This window comes from Anabrus simplex, chromosome 4, assembly GCF_040414725.1.
Source record: "Anabrus simplex isolate iqAnaSimp1 chromosome 4, ASM4041472v1, whole genome shotgun sequence".
Taxonomy (NCBI): domain Eukaryota; kingdom Metazoa; phylum Arthropoda; class Insecta; order Orthoptera; family Tettigoniidae; genus Anabrus; species Anabrus simplex.
In genome coordinates this window covers 202,227,543-202,248,745 of record NC_090268.1, presented here as the reverse complement: position 1 = coordinate 202,248,745, position 21,203 = coordinate 202,227,543, and the positions used below count along the sequence as shown (strand labels likewise).

Below are 21,203 nucleotides of genomic sequence, written 5' to 3'. Positions count from 1 at the left end.
TGTGTCAAATTTGGAGGTATGTCATTCAGAGAGGCATCAGAGTTGTTTAATATACTGAAATCTACTCTACCCAGGAAGGTGGCAATCAAAACTTACATGAGTTATGGTCACCCCCGTGTATTGCAATCAGAAAATGATAAATACTGACTGATGGACTTATTGTAGCTAGTAAGTGGGGTTTCCCTTTCACAGTTTTTGACATTCGCTGCCTGATGAAAGCCTTTCTTGACCAAACTGGTGTTAAGGAACCGTGCTTTAAGAATTTCAAGTTTAGGTTTGATACCATGACTAAAATGGATAATCTGACACTTTTTATTTCATTTGGGAAAGTTTATGTTTAAAATAGGAATGTAATCATCACAAACAATGAATAAATTTATTTTAGTATAATAAACTACAAAATAGCAGTGTAACTAAAACATGAAAATTGTAGCAATTTGAAAATAAAATCTATTATGGTGAACTTAAATTATATTTCGTTGATGACTATATAACTAAAATCAAGGAAAATCCCCTTCATGGCTGTCCCAAGTTTGATTCATAATGGTTAACATTATGTTTCTGTGCAATTTGTATTACTGTCCCAATTATCCCCTCCTGGAGGGAAACTTGGGACACTTGGTTTTTTATTAAATTAAAGCATTTTAAATAATATTTTCGCAGGGTTTATTGCACAGATGTTGACCGCCGTCACAGACCTGTTCCCTGTAATTAATACGAGATTGTATGATTATAGTTTAGCGTGCTATAACAATTTGAATTTTAAAACTGTCCCAAGTAACCCCACTCGACGGTAATTTACTAATATATCAACAAAATTTGCATAAATCTTACTTGCCTATGCAGAAGCTACTCTTGAATTTCGAGCATGGTGAGAGAACAATTTTATGTTTACAAGAACTAATTTAAGGAAAAAAAAACGATATAGGTTTCGGTCAAGGCTCTCATATTCATATCTCAAGAAATAATATGCCTTCAGAACGAGTTCGAGCGGCTATTGTCACAAAATCGAAAAATGTTATGTTATTAACTCAGTACAGCAATGCCAACAGAACAGTTGTCGAACGTGAACTTGATGATGATGATGATGATGATGATTGTTGTTGTTTAAAGGGGCCTAACATCTAGGTCATCGGCCCCTAATGGTACGAAATGAGACGAAATGGAATGACATATTAAAAGTCTAAAATTCTCCACTGACCAGAATTCAAAAACGTGAGAACGAAGAATGAATGGATGGACATGAATTTAAAACAATCAGTGGTTGCGACCCGCAATGTCTCACATTCACATAAACAGACGTGACAATACAGTATTACTGACCAAGGGACTACTGCTATAGCATAACACTGAATCGATTATGCGTGCAGTCAAAAGGGGGTCCTAAATCGAAGTTATCGGCCCCTCATAACGGTACTGATCGCTATCAAAATAGAACCATGGTATTTGTTCTGTTGCGGTACTAATCAAAAGTAGCAGAGACTTGCCGCATTCCACACATTATTGTACTACTCAGAGCTTATGAAATTCGACATATAATACAGACCTATGTTTTTCTCACTTTGCGGCGCCATTTACAGGCAAAGCAAACCTATGGTGTTCATCACATAAGAGTACTAACCGCAGGGACCTCTCCCTATCCCGTGGTGTTCCTCATATAGTGGGTACTAATCATAGGCAAGGCAGAACCATGGTAGCTATCATCCCATGGTCCTGCTCATATGGTGGTACTAATCACAGGTACTGCAAAAGCCGACCGCACGGTGCTCCTGTGTGCTACTAATCACAAACCAATTTCGTACCTAATGTAGTGGTACTACGCACAAGTAAAAGCAACCCTTGGTGTTCTCCATATGGTGGTACTAATCACAAGTGGTTTCATGGTTCTAATACAATCATCCCTTGGTCGCCCCTTTTAGTCGGCTTTCACGACAGGCAGGGGATACCGTGGGTTCGTGGGAACGTGAACTTTATATCTGCATGTTTACCTGGACTCTAAGCTTGACATCACTATGGATTTAAATGCTATTCAGAAAATACTTTACGATCTGGGTGGGAAATCGCTACTCATTATTGGCGATATAAATGCTAAGCATGGATCCTGGGATAGCCCGGTTGCAGATGCTCGAGGGAAACACTTTTATGACTTTTGTAGTGCAACAGTCCATTTATGCTTAATTACGGGGATAAAGCGACATATTTCATGAGTAATTCTCAGAGATTTGTGGATATTAGTGTATGTAACTCTGCATTTCTTCCATCCATATGTGATTGGAAAGTGAGCGGTTCACCTACGCTTTCAGACAATGCTTTAATAATGATTGCACTGAAATCCTCCGCAGAAATACCCACAATAAGTGCCTCCAACTACCTAACGAGAATTAACCAGACAAGAAATGTTAAATGGTCTCATTTTCGACTTTCTGCTAAAAAAAAAAATCTTCGGAATACTCTAAACGAGATACAGGCTTGTAAAACAACCAATGAACTGGACCAGGCTGTGGATAGTTTAAATTCCATTATAATTAAAATTTCTGAAACAAATCTACCAAAAATTTCCCGCAAATTCCCTAACATTTTCTGCTATAGTCGGTACAAGCGAAGTCGTTGCCCCCATCCACAGGGGGTCACACAGGGTCTACCGGAAATGAAAAGGCAGATTTCGAAGCAAAACAAGCTGCAAAATCTACATTGGAAGTTTCGCAAAAAAAAAAAAAAAAAAAAAAAAAAAAAGCTCCAATATGTTTCTTGAAGAGGAAGATTTTAAAGAATATATCAATCAATCAATCAATCAATCAATACTGATCTGCATTTAGGGCAGTCGCCCAGGTGGTAGATTCCCTATCTGTTGCTTTCCTAGCCTTTTCCGAAATGATTTCAAAGAAATTGGAAATTTATTGAACATCTCCCTTGGTAAGTTATTCCAATCCCTAACTCCCCTTTCTATATATTAATATTTGCCCCAGTTTGTCCTCTTGAATTCCAACTTTATCTTCATACTGTGATCTTTCCTACTTTTATAGACGCCATTCAAACCTATTCGTCTACTAATGTCATTCCACGCCATCTCTCCGCTGACAGCTCGGAACATACCACTTAGTCGAGCAGCTCTTCTTCTTTCTCTCAATTCTTCCCAACCCAAACATTGCAACATTTTTGTAACGCTAATCTTTTGTCGGAAATCACCCAGAACAAATCGAGCTGCTTTTCTTTGGATTTTTTCCAGTTCTTGAATCAGGTAATCCTGGTGAGGGTCCCATACACTGGAACCATACTCTAGTTGGGGTCTTACCAGAGACTTATATGCACTCTCCTTTACATCCTTACTACAACCCCTAAGCACCCTCATAACCATGTGCAGAGATCGGTACCCTTTATTTACAATCCGATTTATGTGATTACCCCAGTGAAGATCTTTCCTTATATTAACACCTAGATACTTACAATGATCCCCAAAAGGAACTTTCACCCCATCAACGCAGTAATTAAAACTGAGAGGACTTTTCCTATTTGTAAAACTCACAACCTGACTTTTAGCCCCGTTTATCAACATACCATTGCCTGCTGTCCATCTCACAATATTTTCGAGGTCATGTTGCAGTTGCTCACAATCTTGTAACTTATTTATCACTCTATAGAGAATAACATCATCCGCAAAAAGCCTTACCTCCGATTCCACTCCTTTACTCATATCATTTATATATATATAAGAAAACATAAAGGTCCGATAACACTGCCCTGAGGAACTCCCCTCTCAACTATTACAGGGTCAGACAAAGCTTCACCTACTCTAACTCTCTGAGATCTATTTTCTAGAATAGATCTCAGTACTACTTCTCAGTGGAATGATGTCTGGACTCCTACTTCGAAAGGATCCGTGACGAAATAATTATTTATTCATGAAATCTAGCATCGAACTTTGTGCTTACTCAGTTCCTATCTGGCCACGGCAAATTTAAGTCATACTTCGAGCGATTTAAGATTAGGACTGCAGATGGTTACTCTTGCTTTTGTGGATCATCTCATACTGTGCATCATCTATTTGACTGTCCTGTTTTTGGAAAAGCAAGATTTACTCTAAAATTATATTTACACTCGCGCAATAATGAACTGGCTAAACCTCTGTACTCTTAAAAGACAATGTTGTTATTCTCATTTTCACATTTTCATTCATCACATCTTCAGCAAGCTTTCATGATAATACTCTGTGTGTGTAAATAATGTATACGCTGATATTTTCATCTATAATCCTAATATACCATGTAAAATAGCGTTCTTATCTGTATGGGAAATTCAGTAATAATAATAATAATAATAATAATAATAATAATAATAATAATAATAATAATAACATCTACGCCTCACATTTAAATCTTGCGCCTTAAAGAACTCTACAGGAGAAACCGTGAACTTGAAACTGGACTAACTTATAAATTTTATCTGAAGATGGCACCACTAAAATTTGTTATTGTTACCTAGGTGAATTTCTACTTGTTTTTGTTTTCCATTCATCAAGAAGTTTTAACATTCTCGCATAGATGTCACTACTAACAAACATTGATCATGCACCCTGGTGCGAAGTGAAGGAACCTTTTTGAAGAAACTTTGTATTCATAAGTTTTATCTTTACTAAATTTCGTTCATTCATCTTTAGGTTGGCAATATTTATCTTTTCTTTCTGCCAGTTTCGAATTTAGCCAATCAAGAACTTCTGTAATTAATTTTCAGCCTATCACAGGATTCTTCTTCGATTTGGGGTGTAACTTTAAGGTAGCCAATAAAATTGAACGGGTGTGTCTTGATTATTCATGACAGGTCTCGAACCTTCCCCGAGGGTTTATAAACTGCGGATTTTCTCGTCTCTTGACCATTTGATCAACATCTGATGATGATGCTAGTTGTTTTAAGGGGCCTAACATCGAGGCCATCGGCCCCTGATGGTACGAAATAAGACGAAATGCAATGACAAAATAAAACTACAAAATCCTCCACTGACCAGAATTCAAAACGTGAGGACGAAAAATGAACGGATGGATATGAAGTTAAAACAATCAGTGGAGACGACCCGCAATGCCCCAGTCTAAGAAACTGACGGAAAACAATAGTAATACTGACCAAGGGGCTGCTTCTATAGCTCAATACTAAATCGATGATGCTTGCAACCTAAAGGGGTCCAAAATATAGGTCATCGCACTCTCATAATCGTACCTATCGCTTGGAAAGTAGAACCATGGTATTTGACATGGTGCGGTACTAATCAACAGTATCGTAGACTCGCGGTATTCCACACATTATGGTACTACTCACAGGTAATGAAATTCGCACACGTAATACAGACCTATGGTGTTTCACACATAGCGGCGCCATTTACAGGCAACGCAAACCTATGGTTTTCATTACATACGTGTACTAACCACAGGGACTCGTTCTATCCCGTGGTGTTACTTATATAGTGGGTACTAATCATAGGCAAGCCAGAACCCTGGTGTCGCTCATATAGTGCTACTAATCACAGCTACCGTAAAAGCCTGACCGCACGGTGCTCCTGATTGCTACTAATCACAAACCTATTTGGTACCTAACATAGTGGTACTACGCGCAAGTAATAACGACCCATGGTGTTCCCCGCGTGGTGGTACTAATCACAAGTAGTTTCATGGTTCTAATCCAATCATTCCTTGGTCGCCCCTTTTAGTCGCCTCTCACGACAGGCAGGGGATACCGTGGGTGTATTATTCGTCTGCCTCCCCCACCCACAGGGGGTGTGTGTTTGGTCCGCGAGAGGTATTTTATTTCCCTCAAGTCCGCCGGCAAGCCGGTTAGGACCCCCCCTCCCTATCCGCCACCTGGGACGCGCCACGTGGGAGTATCACCTCTCCCCCTGCTACGCCTGCGTAGCAGGTTCGTGGTGATCAACATCTAACTAAGTGTGTGTGTCACGCAGGGGGCGGGATGCGCCTCTTTTTTCACGCAGCAGTTCTTCAGGAAGGCAATGGCCGTTCAACATCTTTATTTCTTGCTAGCTCTGCAGTTTAACCCGAGGGATAGGTTCGAAACCTTAGCTATGTAACAAACCTTTTAAAATGTAAATCTCATTTCGGCTCATGTAAAATTTTATATATCTTTAACAGTAATCGGGGATAGAGAGTGATTTACCCTCTCGAGCTCCCCTTCATCTTTGTTTGAGGTACCGCATTTGTTTCTGCTAGGTATTAAAGTTATCTACATGCGCGCTACCTAAGTAGATTGGGATTAGGCCCTGTTTCATTGGCCAAGTGCCCCATAGGTCTGTAAATGTTTTGTGGAGCTTAATCTCCGACTCATTCCTGTTGTACTCGGGCCATTTATTGAACCTGTTCTTCTTCACTAGGGCCCCGTAGGTTGGGTACTAGATACCTCTGTGTAATAAGATTGCTATTTGTAAATCGTGCCTTGTAAGGCCAGTGATTATTTGACTTTCACACTGTGTTGCCTTGAGTAGGCTGGGAGGACTGACAGCACGTCAGCTCTTTTCGAGTATTGTAAGAATGCCTCTGGGAGGCTTGATATTGAAAACTGGAAGCAAGCACTCCATGTATTAGGGGTTTTCTGCCCTTTGTGTAAAATTGTAATCTTTTATGAAGTTGAGCTAAGAGCTCAAAATTGTAAAACTAGGGGCTTATAGCCCAGGTGTATTAAAATTCTGAAGTCTTGGATCTTTCTAAGTGCCGTTTCTAAATTGCTACGTCATTGTTATTTCACTAAGTTGTTTAAATTTTGTTGTTTCAAGAAAATATAACCTTTGTTAAAAGTTTAAATTAACTTTGACTTTGTAGTTAGACCCATTCATCCCGGCACCTTATTTCACCTCTGCTGATCCACAGGTAGCCTCGTAATAATAATAATAATAATAATAATAATAATAATAATAATAATAATAATAATAATAATAATAATAATAATAATAAATAAGATGTTCAAAGAATGATATACGGTTTTTTTAATCATGCTCAATACCGATTCAATTTCCTAATAAACAGTTTTATTTGTTCTCCATTGTCCATTAACTTGATATTGTTTATTTATACATCTTCAAATTCTCCTTCTTTCTGTCGTAAGTATTTTGTCTATTACAGTTACATTAGTATTTTTTTAAATGGTTTCTCTACTACTGAGAAGCAACTGCAACAGCAACAAGAACAAAACATGAACACTCAAAATTTTAACGAACTAAAAATGTGTTAAGTATATATTGTCTGACAGGAATCTGAGAAGTGTAGGGTGAATAAATCCTAGTTGTATACTATATTCTAAATCTACAAAAGAAAAAAATACACTTAAGCATAAACCAAACAAATTAATGAGCACAGTCAAAAGATTAAAAATTAATTGCTAAAACCTACTGTAAATATTAATTTACTGTAAAAGCAAAAATTGTTTAAAATATCTGGTACAAAATGCAAACAATTAAAAACGATAAAACAGACCACTATGTCTCGTAAAACGGACAACAACGTCTGCCGACTGTTCATCATCTCGCAGAATGAGGGATATGGTGCTAGGTAGCTTTAGACTACAGCTGAGATAGGTCAGGTTCACGCACTCCACAAGGGCACGTAAATTTCATACAGGAAGGTATCACCAAGATGACAATCAGATTGTTTTCTTATCAACAAACTTGATTCTTAAAAATGCCATCAATCTCCCCAAGGTCTCCAAGAGCTGGAGAGTTGTTTTACCTGCAGACTTTGGTTCTATTTTACTAATGTAATAAACATAAGTATTTTTCAAAATACAAATGTTAGATATACTTCAAGTGTAACATACTGTGGCAGGAGAAGCCACTTCGAGATCCATTGGCTCAAACATGAGGTTCGTGGTTGGAGCCAGCTGAATAATCTCTCCCGACATAAGGCACAGCTTCTTGTTGTCATCCAAAACAGTATTCATATTCTCAATCCAGACAGCATCTACAGGACCATCAAAAATCAACCATTTTCTGTGAAAAAATTAAAAGAATACTGTTATCAATATTTATATGGAAAGAATAATACTTTGGAATATGTACATGCAATGAATACATGTAATCAATTTACTGTAATATTAAATACGGCATTTTATTCTTTGTCTTAGAATCAGCACTGGATGCTGCATTCTAGGGCACTGACTTTTTCTGAGGAAATAATGGTCACCTGTGAATTTCGCCAAGGTCTCCAACAGCTGGATAAGACATTTGGACGAGTATGAACTGTGACCTGACGTATGGAAATCAGGGTACCTTCCAACCAGTGATCGGAGCACTGGAACACATAGTGTTAATAGCGAGGAACTCAACAAAAGAAACGAGTTTAAATATTTGGTCTCGCTCATCTCTACAGATTGGGTTTTTTCCTTGCTATATGTTTTATGTTGCATTGACATAGATAGGTTTTATGGCGAAGATGGGATAGTACAGGGCTAGGAATGGGATATAAGCGACTATGGTTTTAATTGAAGTACAGCACTAGCATATGACTAGTACGAAAATAAGAAACCACAGAAACCCATGTCCAGAGTTGCCGACGGTGGGATTCACACCCACTATCTCCCGAATGCAAATTTCACAGTTAAGTGACCCAAACCGAGCATCCAACTTGGTTGGTTGCATACAGTGCGACCACAGCCTGGGAAAAGTGGTGCCAATTTGCGGGAGCGATGACAATGAACATTATTGTTGTTTAAAAGACTAACATCTTAGTCATCTGCCCCTAATGGTACGAAATGAAGCGCAATGATATGATTATCAAAATTCCAAAATCCATTCACTGACTAGAATTTTAAAGACGGCGATCAAAAATTATTACGAATTAAAAATAAACAGAGGATCCGATCAGCAATGTCCCACCTTCCCACAAAATAACGTAAATCAATGGTTTAAACGGAACAAGGAACTGCTTCCAAGGCAAAATCCTATATCGATTATGCTTGCTGTCAAAAGAACTCAAAAATCCACGTCGCCGGCCCCTCATAATGGTACTGATCACTGGTAAAGTAGAACCATGGTATTCGTGATGACGGTGATGATGACGACGATGATGATGATGCTTGTTGTTTAAAGGGGCCTAACATCTAGGTAATCGGCCCTTAATGCTACAAAACAAGACGAAATGTTATGACAATTAAAAAATCCATAATCCTCCACTGACCAGATTCGAAAACGTGAGGACGAAGAATGAATGGGTGGATATGAAGTTAAAACAATCAGTGGATCCGACCCTGAGCGCTTCACATTCACAGAAATTAGCGTTAAATAATGGTATTACTAACCAAGGGACTGCTTCTAAAGCACAATACTGAATCGATGATGCTTGTAGTCGAAACGGATCCAAAATCCAGGTCAACGGCCCCTCATAATGGTACTCATCGATAGAAAAATAGAACCACACTATTTGTCATGTTGCAGTACTAATCAAAAGTAGAGTAGACTCGCGGAATTCCACACATTATGGTACTACTCGCATGTAATGAAATTCGCACCTGTAGCACAGACCTATGGTGTTCCGCACACTGCGGCGCTACTTACAGGCAACGCAAACCTATGGCATTCCTCACTTAAGTGGACTATCCACAGGGACCCGTAGTATCCCGTGGTGTTCCTCACATAATGGGTACTAAGCATACGCAAGGCAGAGCCACGGTGTCGCTTATCCCATGGTGTTGCTCATTAGGGGTACGATGATGATGATGCTTGTTGTTTAAAGGGGCCTAACATCGAGGTCATCGGCCCCTAATGGTACGAAATGAAAGAACAAAAATGTCAAATTCATATACTGACCAAAAAGTAATAATGTCGTCATGAAGAATGAATGGATGGACATGAGCCCAACAAAAAAAAACAATTAAAAAAGGAAACAAAGAACCAAAATACAGTGGATGAGACTCAAACAAAGATCATACATAACTGATTACTGACCAAGGGACCACTCATAAAGCACGATGATGCTTGATGACGAAAGGGGTGCAAAATCCATGTCTAAGGCCCCACAGAATGGTACATGTTGCGAGTAAAGTAGAACCATGGTATTGGCATGTTGGGGTACTAATCAAAAGTAGCGAAACTCGCGGTGTTCCACACAAGACGGGACTACTCACAAGTATTGTACTTCGTACAGGTAACGCAGACCTATGGTGTTTCTCACACAATGGCTCCACTCATAGCCAATGCAAACCAATGAGTTTCCTCACCTACGTGTACTAGGCACGGATGCCGGTCCCACGGGCCCCGTGGTGTTCCTCACCGAGTGGATACTAATCAAAGGCAACGCAGACCCACGGTGTCGCCCATATAGTGGTACAACTCAAAGGATACGCCCAGACCCGCGGTGGTGCTCACATGGGTACGACGCACGGGCACTGGAAACCCCCAGGCCACGCTCATGACTACTACTGATGATGATGATGATGATGCTTGTTGTTTTAAGGGGCCTAACATCAAAGGTCATCGGCCCCTAATGGAACGAAATGAATGACATGAGACATGAAGTTAAAATTTTAAAAAGTATCCACTGACTAGAGTTAAAAAAATGGTGATGAAGAAAAATGAGGGTGAGATTAAAACATTCCGTGGATCTATTAAAATAAGAGAAAATACAGGAAAACGAAGGAATAAGGCATTGCCCAGTAATACAGATATTAACACATAATTTACGTTAGACGTTAAAATAACACATTAAAATGCGAAACACAAACTAAAATGAAGTCCATGAGATAAAAGCGCAACTGACATAAACAACACTACGACAAAGGACATCATCACACACGATAAAACAGACCGCTATCCCTCAAAAAGCGGACGACGAGGTCTGCTGACTGCTCGTCATCTCGCAAGATAAGGGAGATGGTACTCGGAAGGTTAACACCACGGCGCAGATCGACCAGGTCCACACACTCCGTAAGGATGTGTATCACGGTAAGATGGTCGCCGCAGGTACACACCGGAGGGGGTTCTCCTTTCAGTAGATGGGAGTGCGTCAAGATACCGTGGCCGATCCGAAGGCGACATAATACCACGCCTTCTCTCCGCGCAGCCCGTAGGGAAGTCCTCCATACCTTCGTTGATCCTTTTATCGCTCTCAGCTTATTGGGAAGTGGAATGGCTGACACTCCATCTCCCAATGAGACATAACCAGATGTCTCAGCTGAGAGCGAAAATCACTTGCTGGAACCTTGAAAGGCAACGGGGGCAGTGTAACTGCCTCCTTGGCAGCCTGATCTGCTAACTCGTTTCCCTCTATGCCCATGTGGCTGGGGAACCACACAAACGTAATTCTGGTGCCGGCATCCGAACACCCGGCCAGCAGGTCCTACATCCGCTGCACCAGAGGGTGCCGAGGGAAACAGGTATCAATAGACTGGAGCGAGCGCAAGGAGTCAATACACACGAGAAAGTGTCGGCGTTCATTGTACAGTGCGTACCACAGAGCACCACAGATACCATAAAGCTCTGCTGTGTACACACTACAGGTTTCCGGGAGAGCAAAAAGAAACCGATCATTTCCGACAACGAACGCACAGCCCACCTTCGTATCTGTCCTTGAACCATCAGTGTAAACAACGACTGAACCTGGATAGCGGCTAACAACGGACAGGTAGAGCCTCCGATAAATCGAAGGGTCCGTGTCGCCTTTCGGGCCAGTGTGTAAATCCAGGATGATTTCAGGTCGTCGTACAACCCACGGAGGTACCCCACTTGGTTGTCTGACAAGGCAAGGAATCGAAGGTACGTCAAACAATTCATAACTGCTATCCAAGCGTATCCCAACCGGCCGCGTCGCACGAGGATAAGCAGCGTACAACAAACGGTTGCCATTGTTGAACACGCAGGGATAGCTCGGATGAAGTGGCATCTGTCGCAAATTTGCAGCATACGTAAGTAGGAGTTGCTGGCGCCTCAGGTGTAAAGGCGGCACACCAGACTCAGCCAGCAGGCTAGCGATGGGGCTTGTACGAATAGCTCCCGTCGCCAACTTAACCCCGCTGTGGTGGATACTGTTCAGCTTCGCAAGAACGCTTGGTCTTGCGGAGCCATATGCTGCACTGCCGTAGTCTAACCGGGATAAAATGTGTGCCCGATAGAATCGCAGGAGCACCACGCGGTCAGCTCCCCAATTAGTGCTGCCAAGAAACTTCAAAAGGTTAAGCCTCTTGGTGCATTGCACTTTTAGCTCCCGCACGTGTGGCTCCCACGATAATTTACTGTCAAAAAGGAGCCCAAGAAATCGGTAAGTGTCAACAACTGGAAGAACGACATTTCCTAAATAAAGCTCAGGATGTGGGTGAAGAGTACGTTGACGACAAAAGTGGACAACGGAGGTCTTTGCGGCAGAAAACCGAAAGCCATGTTCTAAGGTCCACTTCTCCACCCTCCTAATAGCTTGCTGTAATTGTCGCTCTGCGACTGCCATACTGCACGACCTATAATGCAGAGCAAAATCGTCCACATATAGCGACGGTATTACTGCTGGACCAGCAGCAGCGACAATACCATTTATGGCAATCGAGAACAGAGTGACACTAAGGACCGATCCCTGTGGGACTCCATTTTTCTGAACGTGATATTGCGAATATCTCCTCCCTACCCCGACACGGAATAGACGGAGGGACAAAAAATTCGCAATAAATACCGGCAAGTTATCTCGGAATCGCCATTGATGCAGGACTGAAAGGATACCATATCGCCATGTGGTGTCGTAGGCCTTCTCTAAGTCAAAGAAAACAGCTACCAAGTGCTGTTTACGGAGAAACGCATCCTGAATAGAGCTCTCCAGGCGTACCAAGTGGTCAGTGGTGGATCGAGCGGCTCGAAAACCACAGTGGTATTCGGAAAAGAGTCCTCGTTTCTCCAGACACCATACGAGTCGGCGATTTATTATCCTCTCAAATAGCTTACACAGGCAGTTTGTAAGACAAATCGGCCTGTAACTTCCTGCATGCTTAGGATCTTTGTCAGGCTTGAGGACAGGAATGACTATGCCCTCTCGCCACTGAGACGGAAAATCACCCTCCATCCACATACGGTTGAACACACGAAGGAGATAGAGTAGACTAACATCACTAAGGTGTTTCAACATCTGGTTGTGAATGTTGTCCGGTCCAGGAGACGTGTCCTTGCAAAGCGCTAGGGCGCTGCGGAGTTCCCACTCCGTAAAGGGCACGCTGTAGTCCTCTGAAGCTTGAGAGGCAAAACTAAGATGATGACGTTCTGCCTCTCGCTTCCCAGCGAGGAAATCAGGATGGTAATTCCCGGAGCCAGATACATCCGCGAAATGACTGGCTAGATTGTCAGCAATCAGGAGGGATTCAGTGACAATATTGCCTGCAATGGAAATTCCCGGTACAGAAGACGATCCTTGGATACCCGAAATACGTCGAAGCTTAGTCCACACTTGAGATGATGGAGTATGTGACGTGATAGACGACACATATCTCTCCCATGAAACCTTCTTACTTTGACGAATATGAACTCGCGCCTTAGCGCGGAGTTTCTTGAATGTTACCAAGTTGGCCGCAGTAGGCTGTCTACGCTAACGTTTGTGAGCGCGTCGGCAGTCTTTGATAGCTGCTGCTATTTCTTCGTTCCACCAAGGAACGAGCTCTCGGCGAGGAGTCCCCGAGTAGAACGGAATGGACTCCTCAGCAGCAGCAAGAATAACTCGGGCGATGTAAGTTATTTCCTCGCCAACGGTCTGCCTGATATCATCGTTAAAGGCGGCTAACGATGAGTAGTTTGGCCCATCAGCATGTTTCAAAATCCATCGAGGGGGAGCCTCGACGGATTTTTGGTTTATCAAAGTAAGAATGATGGAAAAATGGTCACTGTCAGAGAGATCATCGTGTGTATGCCACCGAAACACTGGAACCAACGTTCGGCTGCATAGACTTACGTCTATGCGAGAATATGTGCCGTAACGCATACTAAAGTGAGTTGGTTCCCCCGTGTTCTAAATACATCTCGCCCCCTGTGGCAAGGCGTCTCAGAGCCCCAGATGGGGTGATGGGCGTTAAAATCGCCCAACAAGAGGAAGGGAGGTGGAAGCTGATCTTTAAGATCAGTGATGATGATGATGATGCTTGTTGTTTAAAGGAGCCTAACATCGAGGTCATCGGCCCCTAATGGTACGAAAGGAAACGACAAAGTAAAAGTTTAAAAGTATCCACTGACCAAAATAAAAAATGTCATGAAGAATGAATGAATGAATGAATGAATGAATGAATGAACATGAATTTAAAACAATCAGTGGATCCGACTCAAAAAACTATCTTAGTTAATAGTATTACTGACCAAGGGACCACTTCCAAAGCAAATCGAGGATGCTTGGTGTCTAAATGGGTCCAAAATATAAGTCAAAAGCCCCTCAGAATGATACTTATCGCTAGTAATGTAGAACCATGGTATCTGTCCTGTTGCGGTACTAATCAATGGTAGCAGAGACTTGCGGTATTCCACACATTATTGTACTACTCAAAGCTTATGAAATTCGACATTAATACAGACCTATGTTTTTCTCACTCTGCGGCGCCATTCACAGGCAACGCAAACCTATGATGTTCATCACATACGAGTACTAACCAAAGGGACCTCTCCCTATCGCGTGGTGTTCCTCATATAGTGGGTACTAATCACAGGTAAGGCAGGTCCATGGTAGCTATCATCCCATGGTCCCGCTCATATGGTGGTACTGATCACAGGTACTACAAAAGCCGACCGCGCGGTGCTCCTGTGTGCTACTAATCACAAACCTATTTCGTACCTAATATATGGTACTACGCACAAGTAAAAGCGACCCTTGGTGTTCTCCGCGTGGTGGTACTAATCACATGTAGTTGCATGGTTCGAATACAACCATCCCTTGGTCGCCCCTTTTAGTCGGCTCTCGCGACAGGCAGGGGATACCGTGGGTGTATTATTCGTCTGCCTCCCCCACCCACAGGGGGTGTGTGTTTGGTCCGCGAGAGGTATTTTATTTCCCTCAAGTCCGCCGGCAAGCCGGTTAGGACCCCCCTATCCGCCACCTGGGACGCGCCACGTGGGAGTATCACCTCTCCCCCTGCTACGCCTGCGTAGCAGGTTCGTGGTGTAAGATCAGTGACATCAGATATGTTAAGAGCTTGACCTTTTGGAAAATAAACATTACACACTGTTGTTATGACAGGCAGCGAGACGCGAACAGCTACAGCCTCGAGGGGAGTTCTTAATGGAACCTCTTCGCTGTAGCTATCAGAACGTACAAAAATGCCAACACCACCGGACGCCCGGTGAGCATAGTACCGTTCTGTCGAGTATAGTCTGAAATTTCTCAAGACCGTATGATGACCAGGTCTGAAGTTGGACTCCTGAATACAGACTATACTCGCTGCGTACTCACTAGTGAGCTGACGTAACTCAGCAAGATGCCTGTCATAACCGTTACAATTCCACTGTAACAGTGCCATAGTGTGGACTATAAAAGGAGTGTTAGGTTATGAGCGAAAAAATGCTCGTAAGCCTAAACACTATCTAATTCTACATCCGTAGATGTAGAGGACAGCGCGACATCCATCCCGGCATCAAAAGATGGCAGGGGTGCCGCCCAGAACTTCGACGCTTTTCGGGCGCGAGGGGGTCCCCTATGAGGAGAGCGCGCAGGTTTGGGAGCAGGAGTGCCTCCTGGCGCAGACTCATACCCCCCAGATGGGGGGCATGACTTCTCCTTCGCAGGGAAGTCCGAGAGCGCTCTGCACGGGCGCTCTTCTTCCCCTTCTTTTTTTAGAGTTTAGACCTGCTGGGAGACGTTTTCCAAGCCCTGGTCGACGATGCCGCCTCCACCGGCTGGGGCACGACTTTCGTCGACCTCCTAGGGGGGGGGGAGGCTTAGTCTTCCCCCCTTGCTGTGCAGGCTGGGAACTACCAGCCTGCACAGACTTCTGGTTGGTCGAAGGTGGGGTGATCCCCCCCTCGAGTTTTGACTATTTGCGACGTTGCTGGGAGCAGCAACAGTCGTCTTGGGCGCAGCGGTCTGGACAGGTGTCAAGGTTGTAAATGACGAACCTGGAAGACTCTGAGCTATCAAGCAATAGTCAAGTGTACGGGCAGGTGTATTCGTATAATTAAACTTACGGCGCGCTTCCTGGTAGGAAAGACCATCCAGGGTCTTGATCTCCTGGATCTTCTTCTCACTCAGGTATGTCGGACAATTCCGATCCCGAGGAGAATGAAAACCGGAGCAGTTAGTGCACTTGTATGGAGTTGTGCACTCCTCCGCGCCGTGAGCTACTCGTCCACATGTACCACATACAGCCTGATTCGAACAGCGAGATACCATATGTCCGAATCGCTGGCGTTGATAGCATCGCATAGGAGGCGGGATGTACGGCCTCACATCGCAACGATAAGTTGTTACCTTGACTTTCTCTATTAACACTGACAACTTGAAAGGGACAATGAAGGCACCAGTGGCAACGTCTTCACCGTAGACCTTGCGCGTAATGCGCCGGACGTGTGTCACGCCACGGTTCTTCATGTCTTCCATCAACTCGTCGTCAGTGTTCAAAATAAGGTCGCGGTGAAAGATGACTCCGCGAACCAGGTTAAAGGACTTATGCTCCTCCACTTTGACGGGGATTTCGCCAAAGTGCTCGCACTTAAGCAACTGATCAGCTTGCAGTGCTGTACGAGTCTTTAGAAGCAAACTTCCGTTGCGCATTTTCTTAAGTTCCTCCAGTTCGCCATAGACGCATTCGATGTGCCTTCTAAACAGGATCGACTTCACCAGCTTAAAATCGTGCCCATCGGTTCTGGTAGCGACCAGAAACCTAGGGAAGCTGGATCCCATTCCTTCACGCTGCGCATGTTCCCAGGGAGTTGAACTTCTCAGGGAAGCAAAAGTTAAAGACTTAGGTGGGGGACCAGCTTGAGAGAACCGACTTCGTTTGGAAGCCATGCCCGATAGCTTCCTCCCCGAATGCAACCCACTCCGATCAGGGGTCTCTGTAGCCGAACCAAGCAGCCAAGGCAATACCCACCTTGTCGTAGCAGGTACTGCCCGGGGTCCGATGTTGGACGATGCCTAATACGGGATGACTGAGGCAATGAGCACGAAGACTCCCTTCCTCCAGTCACCCGCAATAGCATGTACCCCATAGCGTGTACAGAGCACTAAAAATAAGAAAAATAAATAAAAATAATTAATAATAATATGTCCTTCTGGCATTCGGCTGTGCGGGGACCTGCGTTGTCAGGCGGATACTACTGCCCGGGTACATGACACTCCCACCCGCCGCGTCCTGGGTGGTTGCTGGCACGGACTTTCGAGCGTAGTCGCACACATAGGAGCTCCATCGCCGAGCAGCACGCACATCAAAATTTTGTATGGTCTACATCTGACCCTCGGAAAAATAATAAAAAATAAAGAGGGGACCATGGCCACATGACCCTTTAAGTCGCCTTCTACGACAGGCAGGGATTACCTATGGATGTATTCTGCCTCTCCCATCCACAGGAGGTCCATCACATTATACCAAACCGCAATCCATGTCCGCGCCAAGGTAGCCCCTTTTTGTCGCCTCTTACGACAGGCAGGGGATACCGCGGGTGTATTCTGCATGTGCGTCCCCCACCCGCAGGGGGTAGTGTGTTTGGTCCGCGAGAGGTATTTTATTTCCCTCAAGTCCGCCGGCAAGCAGGTTAGGACCCCCCTATCCCTCACCTGGGACGCGCCACGTGGGAGTATCACCTCTCCCCCTGCTACGCCATCGTAGTAGGTTCGTGGATGACTACTACTAAACACAAACCCATTTCGTACCGAACATAGTGGTACAACTCGCAAGTACAGGCAACCCATGGTGTTCCCCGCGTGTTGGTACGAATCAGAAGTAGTTTCATGGTTCTAATAAAATCATCCCTTGGTCGCCCCTTTTAGTCGCCTCTTAAGACAGGCAAGGGATACCGCGAGTGTATTCTGCATGTGCGTCCCCCACCCGCAGGGGGTAGTGTGTTTGGTCCGCGAGAGGTATATCATTTCCCCCAGTCCGCCGGCAAGCCGGTTAGGACCTTTCCATCCGCCACCTGGGAGTATCACCTCTCCCCTTGCTACGCCAGCGTAGTAGAACCATGGTATTCCTCACATAGTGGTATTAATCACAGGAGAAGCCCAGAACAGATATGTTCCTCACATAGTCGTAGTAATAATAGGCAAAATAGACCCACGGTGACGCTCATATCCCGCCCACCCTCAAGGCACTTACGCCCGTGAAAGGGCTTTGGCCTGCTCAGCGACCGCTGCTCAGCCCGAAGGCCTGCAGATTACGAGGTGCCGTGTGGACAGCACGACGCATCCTCTCGGTCGTTATTCATGGCTTTCCTGACCGGGCCCACTATCTCACCGTCAGATAGCTCCTCAATTCTAATCACGTAGGCTGAGTGGACCTCGAACCAGCCCTCAGGTCGAGAGAAAAATCCCAGACTTGGCCAGGAATGGAATCCGGCGCCTGCGGGCGAGAGGCAGGCACGCTACCCCTACAACACGGGGCCGGCCGACGCTCACATAGTGGTACTAAACACAGGCAACGCCCAGACCCGTGGTATTTCTCACATAATGGTATTAATCACAGGTAATGCAGACCATGATGTTCCTCACTTAGAAGTACTCATCATAGGCATTGTGTTCCTCACATAGTGGTACTAATCATAGGTCCTGTGAACCCATAGTGACTCACCCACGATGATTGTAATCACAGACACACAGTGTTCCTCACATACAGTAGTGGTACTAATCGCAAGTAAAGTCGACTCATGGTGTTCCACGCGTGGTAGTACTGATCTCATGGTTCAAAATCGATCATCCCTCGGTCGCCTCTTTTAATCACCTCGTATGACAGGCAGGGGATACGTTGGGTATATTCTTCGTCTGCGTCCCCCATGCACAGGAGATAGTTGCGGGAGACTTATGAGAATCTTTGGTCGAAGAATACCACTCTACCTAAAATTCAAGATCAAAATAAGGACCGTTTGCCAGGTGGCTATGTAAGGGATGGAGCGCTGGCCATGAGGAAACATGAATAAACATGGAAATGAAGATGATCCAATGGCCATTGGGTCTCAGCAGGTTGAATCATATCCCCAGTTAGATGTTCGGAAGACATTCGGAAGAACACCGATCGAGGCTCGACTGCGATGGTATGCACCGTGATGACAAATTGTTTGCGGAAACAGCACTGGATCTGAATATCTAGATATACAGGTAGCTGTGGCTGGTGTTAAGTTAGTTCATAGAAAAATATTACATTTAATATCACAGTATGAAATGTTACATTTACGTACATACCGATTAAGATTAGTGGAAATTGCAAACTGGCGATAACTGACAGCAAGTATTCCGTCTGACCACTCGTGGGAAACAGGATCAAACTGGCCGTAAAGCTGTCCAATAGTAATGGATTTAGGGTTGATCACAATTATCTCGACTCTGTGTTCATCCATCTCACCCTGCACAGAAAGTAAAAATAATCGTTATTACCTGAGATATCATTTATTCAGTTCTCAACTGTCTTCCACTTATAAAGGATAATAAAATTATTCATGTTCAATATAGAGTATATCGTTCTTATGAGGTCTAATATTGTCTTTTTTGCTCTCCCTTAGACTTGATCTATCAATGTACACACACAGACAAATGTATATATATATCCACTAAGAGGGAGTTTTTGTTCCTTTGCAAAACTCAGCAGACAGTCAAATGATTATCATAGTGAAGTGGTTAGTTGAACGGTGGGGCTCAACACAATGCTAACCGAAAATGGCAGTATCAAGACAACGAGGGAGTGGTGAGTCGTATTTTATAATTGCTTTCAACACATTTAAAACATTAAATAGATTCATATTTACATTAAGTTTAATTCTTAAACTTCTTATTAAGCTCAATTTTTATACATATATTTAGGTCCTAGTCATACTTTTGCTGAAGAAATTGCCATGTCCTCAATTGTGGACATCGTGTCTCTATGGTTGTCATTATTAATCAAAATATAACCTAGCATTGTTTCAGAAATTCAAGTCTCTTGGAACTTTAGATGATGATGATGATGCTTGTTGTTTTAAGGGGCCTAACATCGAAGGTCATCGGCCCCTAATGGTACGAAATGAAAGAACAAAAATTACAAAGGCATCCACTGACCAAAATAAAAATAAAAAATGTCATGAAGAATGAATGGATGGACAGGAACCCAACAAAACACAAAACAAACAAACAAAAACAAAAACCAGTGGATCGGATTCAACAGAGAACGAAAATAACATTATTACCGACCAAGGAACCACTCATAAAGCACAATGATGCTTGGTGTCTAAAGGGGGTGCAAAATCCACGTCTAAGGCCCCACAGAATGGTACATGTCGCGAGTAAAATAGAACCATGGTATATGTCACGTTGGGGTATTAATCAGAAGTAGCGAGGACTCACGGTGTTCCACAAAAGATGGTACTACTCACAAGTATTGTACTTCGTACAGGTAACGAAGACCTATGGTGTTTCGCACACAATGGCGCCACCCACAGCCAACGCAAACCGATGAGTTTCCTCACCTAGTGTACTAGTCACGGGTGCCGGTCCCAAGGGCCCCGTGGTGTTCCGCACTTAGTGAGTACTAATCACAGGCAACGCAGACCCACGGTGTCGCTCATATAGTGGTACAACTCACAGGCTACGCCCAGACCCGCGGTGTTGCCCACATGGGTACAACGCACGGGTACTGGAATCCACCAGGCCAGGCTTTTTACTGCAACGAATCACAAACATACTTCGTACCATGTTGGTGATACTACTGCAAGTACATGCAACCCATGGTGTTCCCCGCATGATGGTACGAATCAAGAGTCTTTTCATGGTTCTAATTCATTCATCCCTTGGTCGCCCCTTTTAGTCGCCTCGCACGACAGGCAGGGGATACCGTGGGTGTATTATTCGTCAGCCTCCCCCACCCACAGGGGGTGTGTGTTTGGTCCGCGAGAGGTATTTTATTTCCCTCAAGTCCGCCGGCAAGCCGGTTAGGACACCCCTATCCGCCACCTGGGACGCGCCACGTGGGAGTATCACCTCTCCCCCTGCTACGCCTTCGTAGCAGGTTCGTGGTCTTGGAACTTTAATACTTGCAATAAGAGCATAATAATGTTATGATACGTCTCAGAGGAGAAAATACTATTGTTGTATCTA

At 43.9% G+C, this 21,203-nt stretch overlaps 1 protein-coding gene across 1 annotated transcript in view; it reads right to left on the bottom strand.

The window, feature by feature from the left end:
* The window catches only part of Dhc36C (Dynein heavy chain at 36C), a 911,918-nt gene that overhangs the window by 614,695 nt on the left and 276,020 nt on the right, over positions 1–21,203 (bottom strand). Inside the window, exons 17-18 of the mRNA XM_068227203.1 lie at positions 19,320–19,480; positions 7,807–7,978 (exon numbers count right to left, since the gene is read on the bottom strand). Of these exons, the coding sequence (XP_068083304.1) occupies positions 7,807–7,978; positions 19,320–19,480 (333 nt within the window). The remainder of the gene's footprint in view (positions 1–7,806; positions 7,979–19,319; positions 19,481–21,203) is intronic.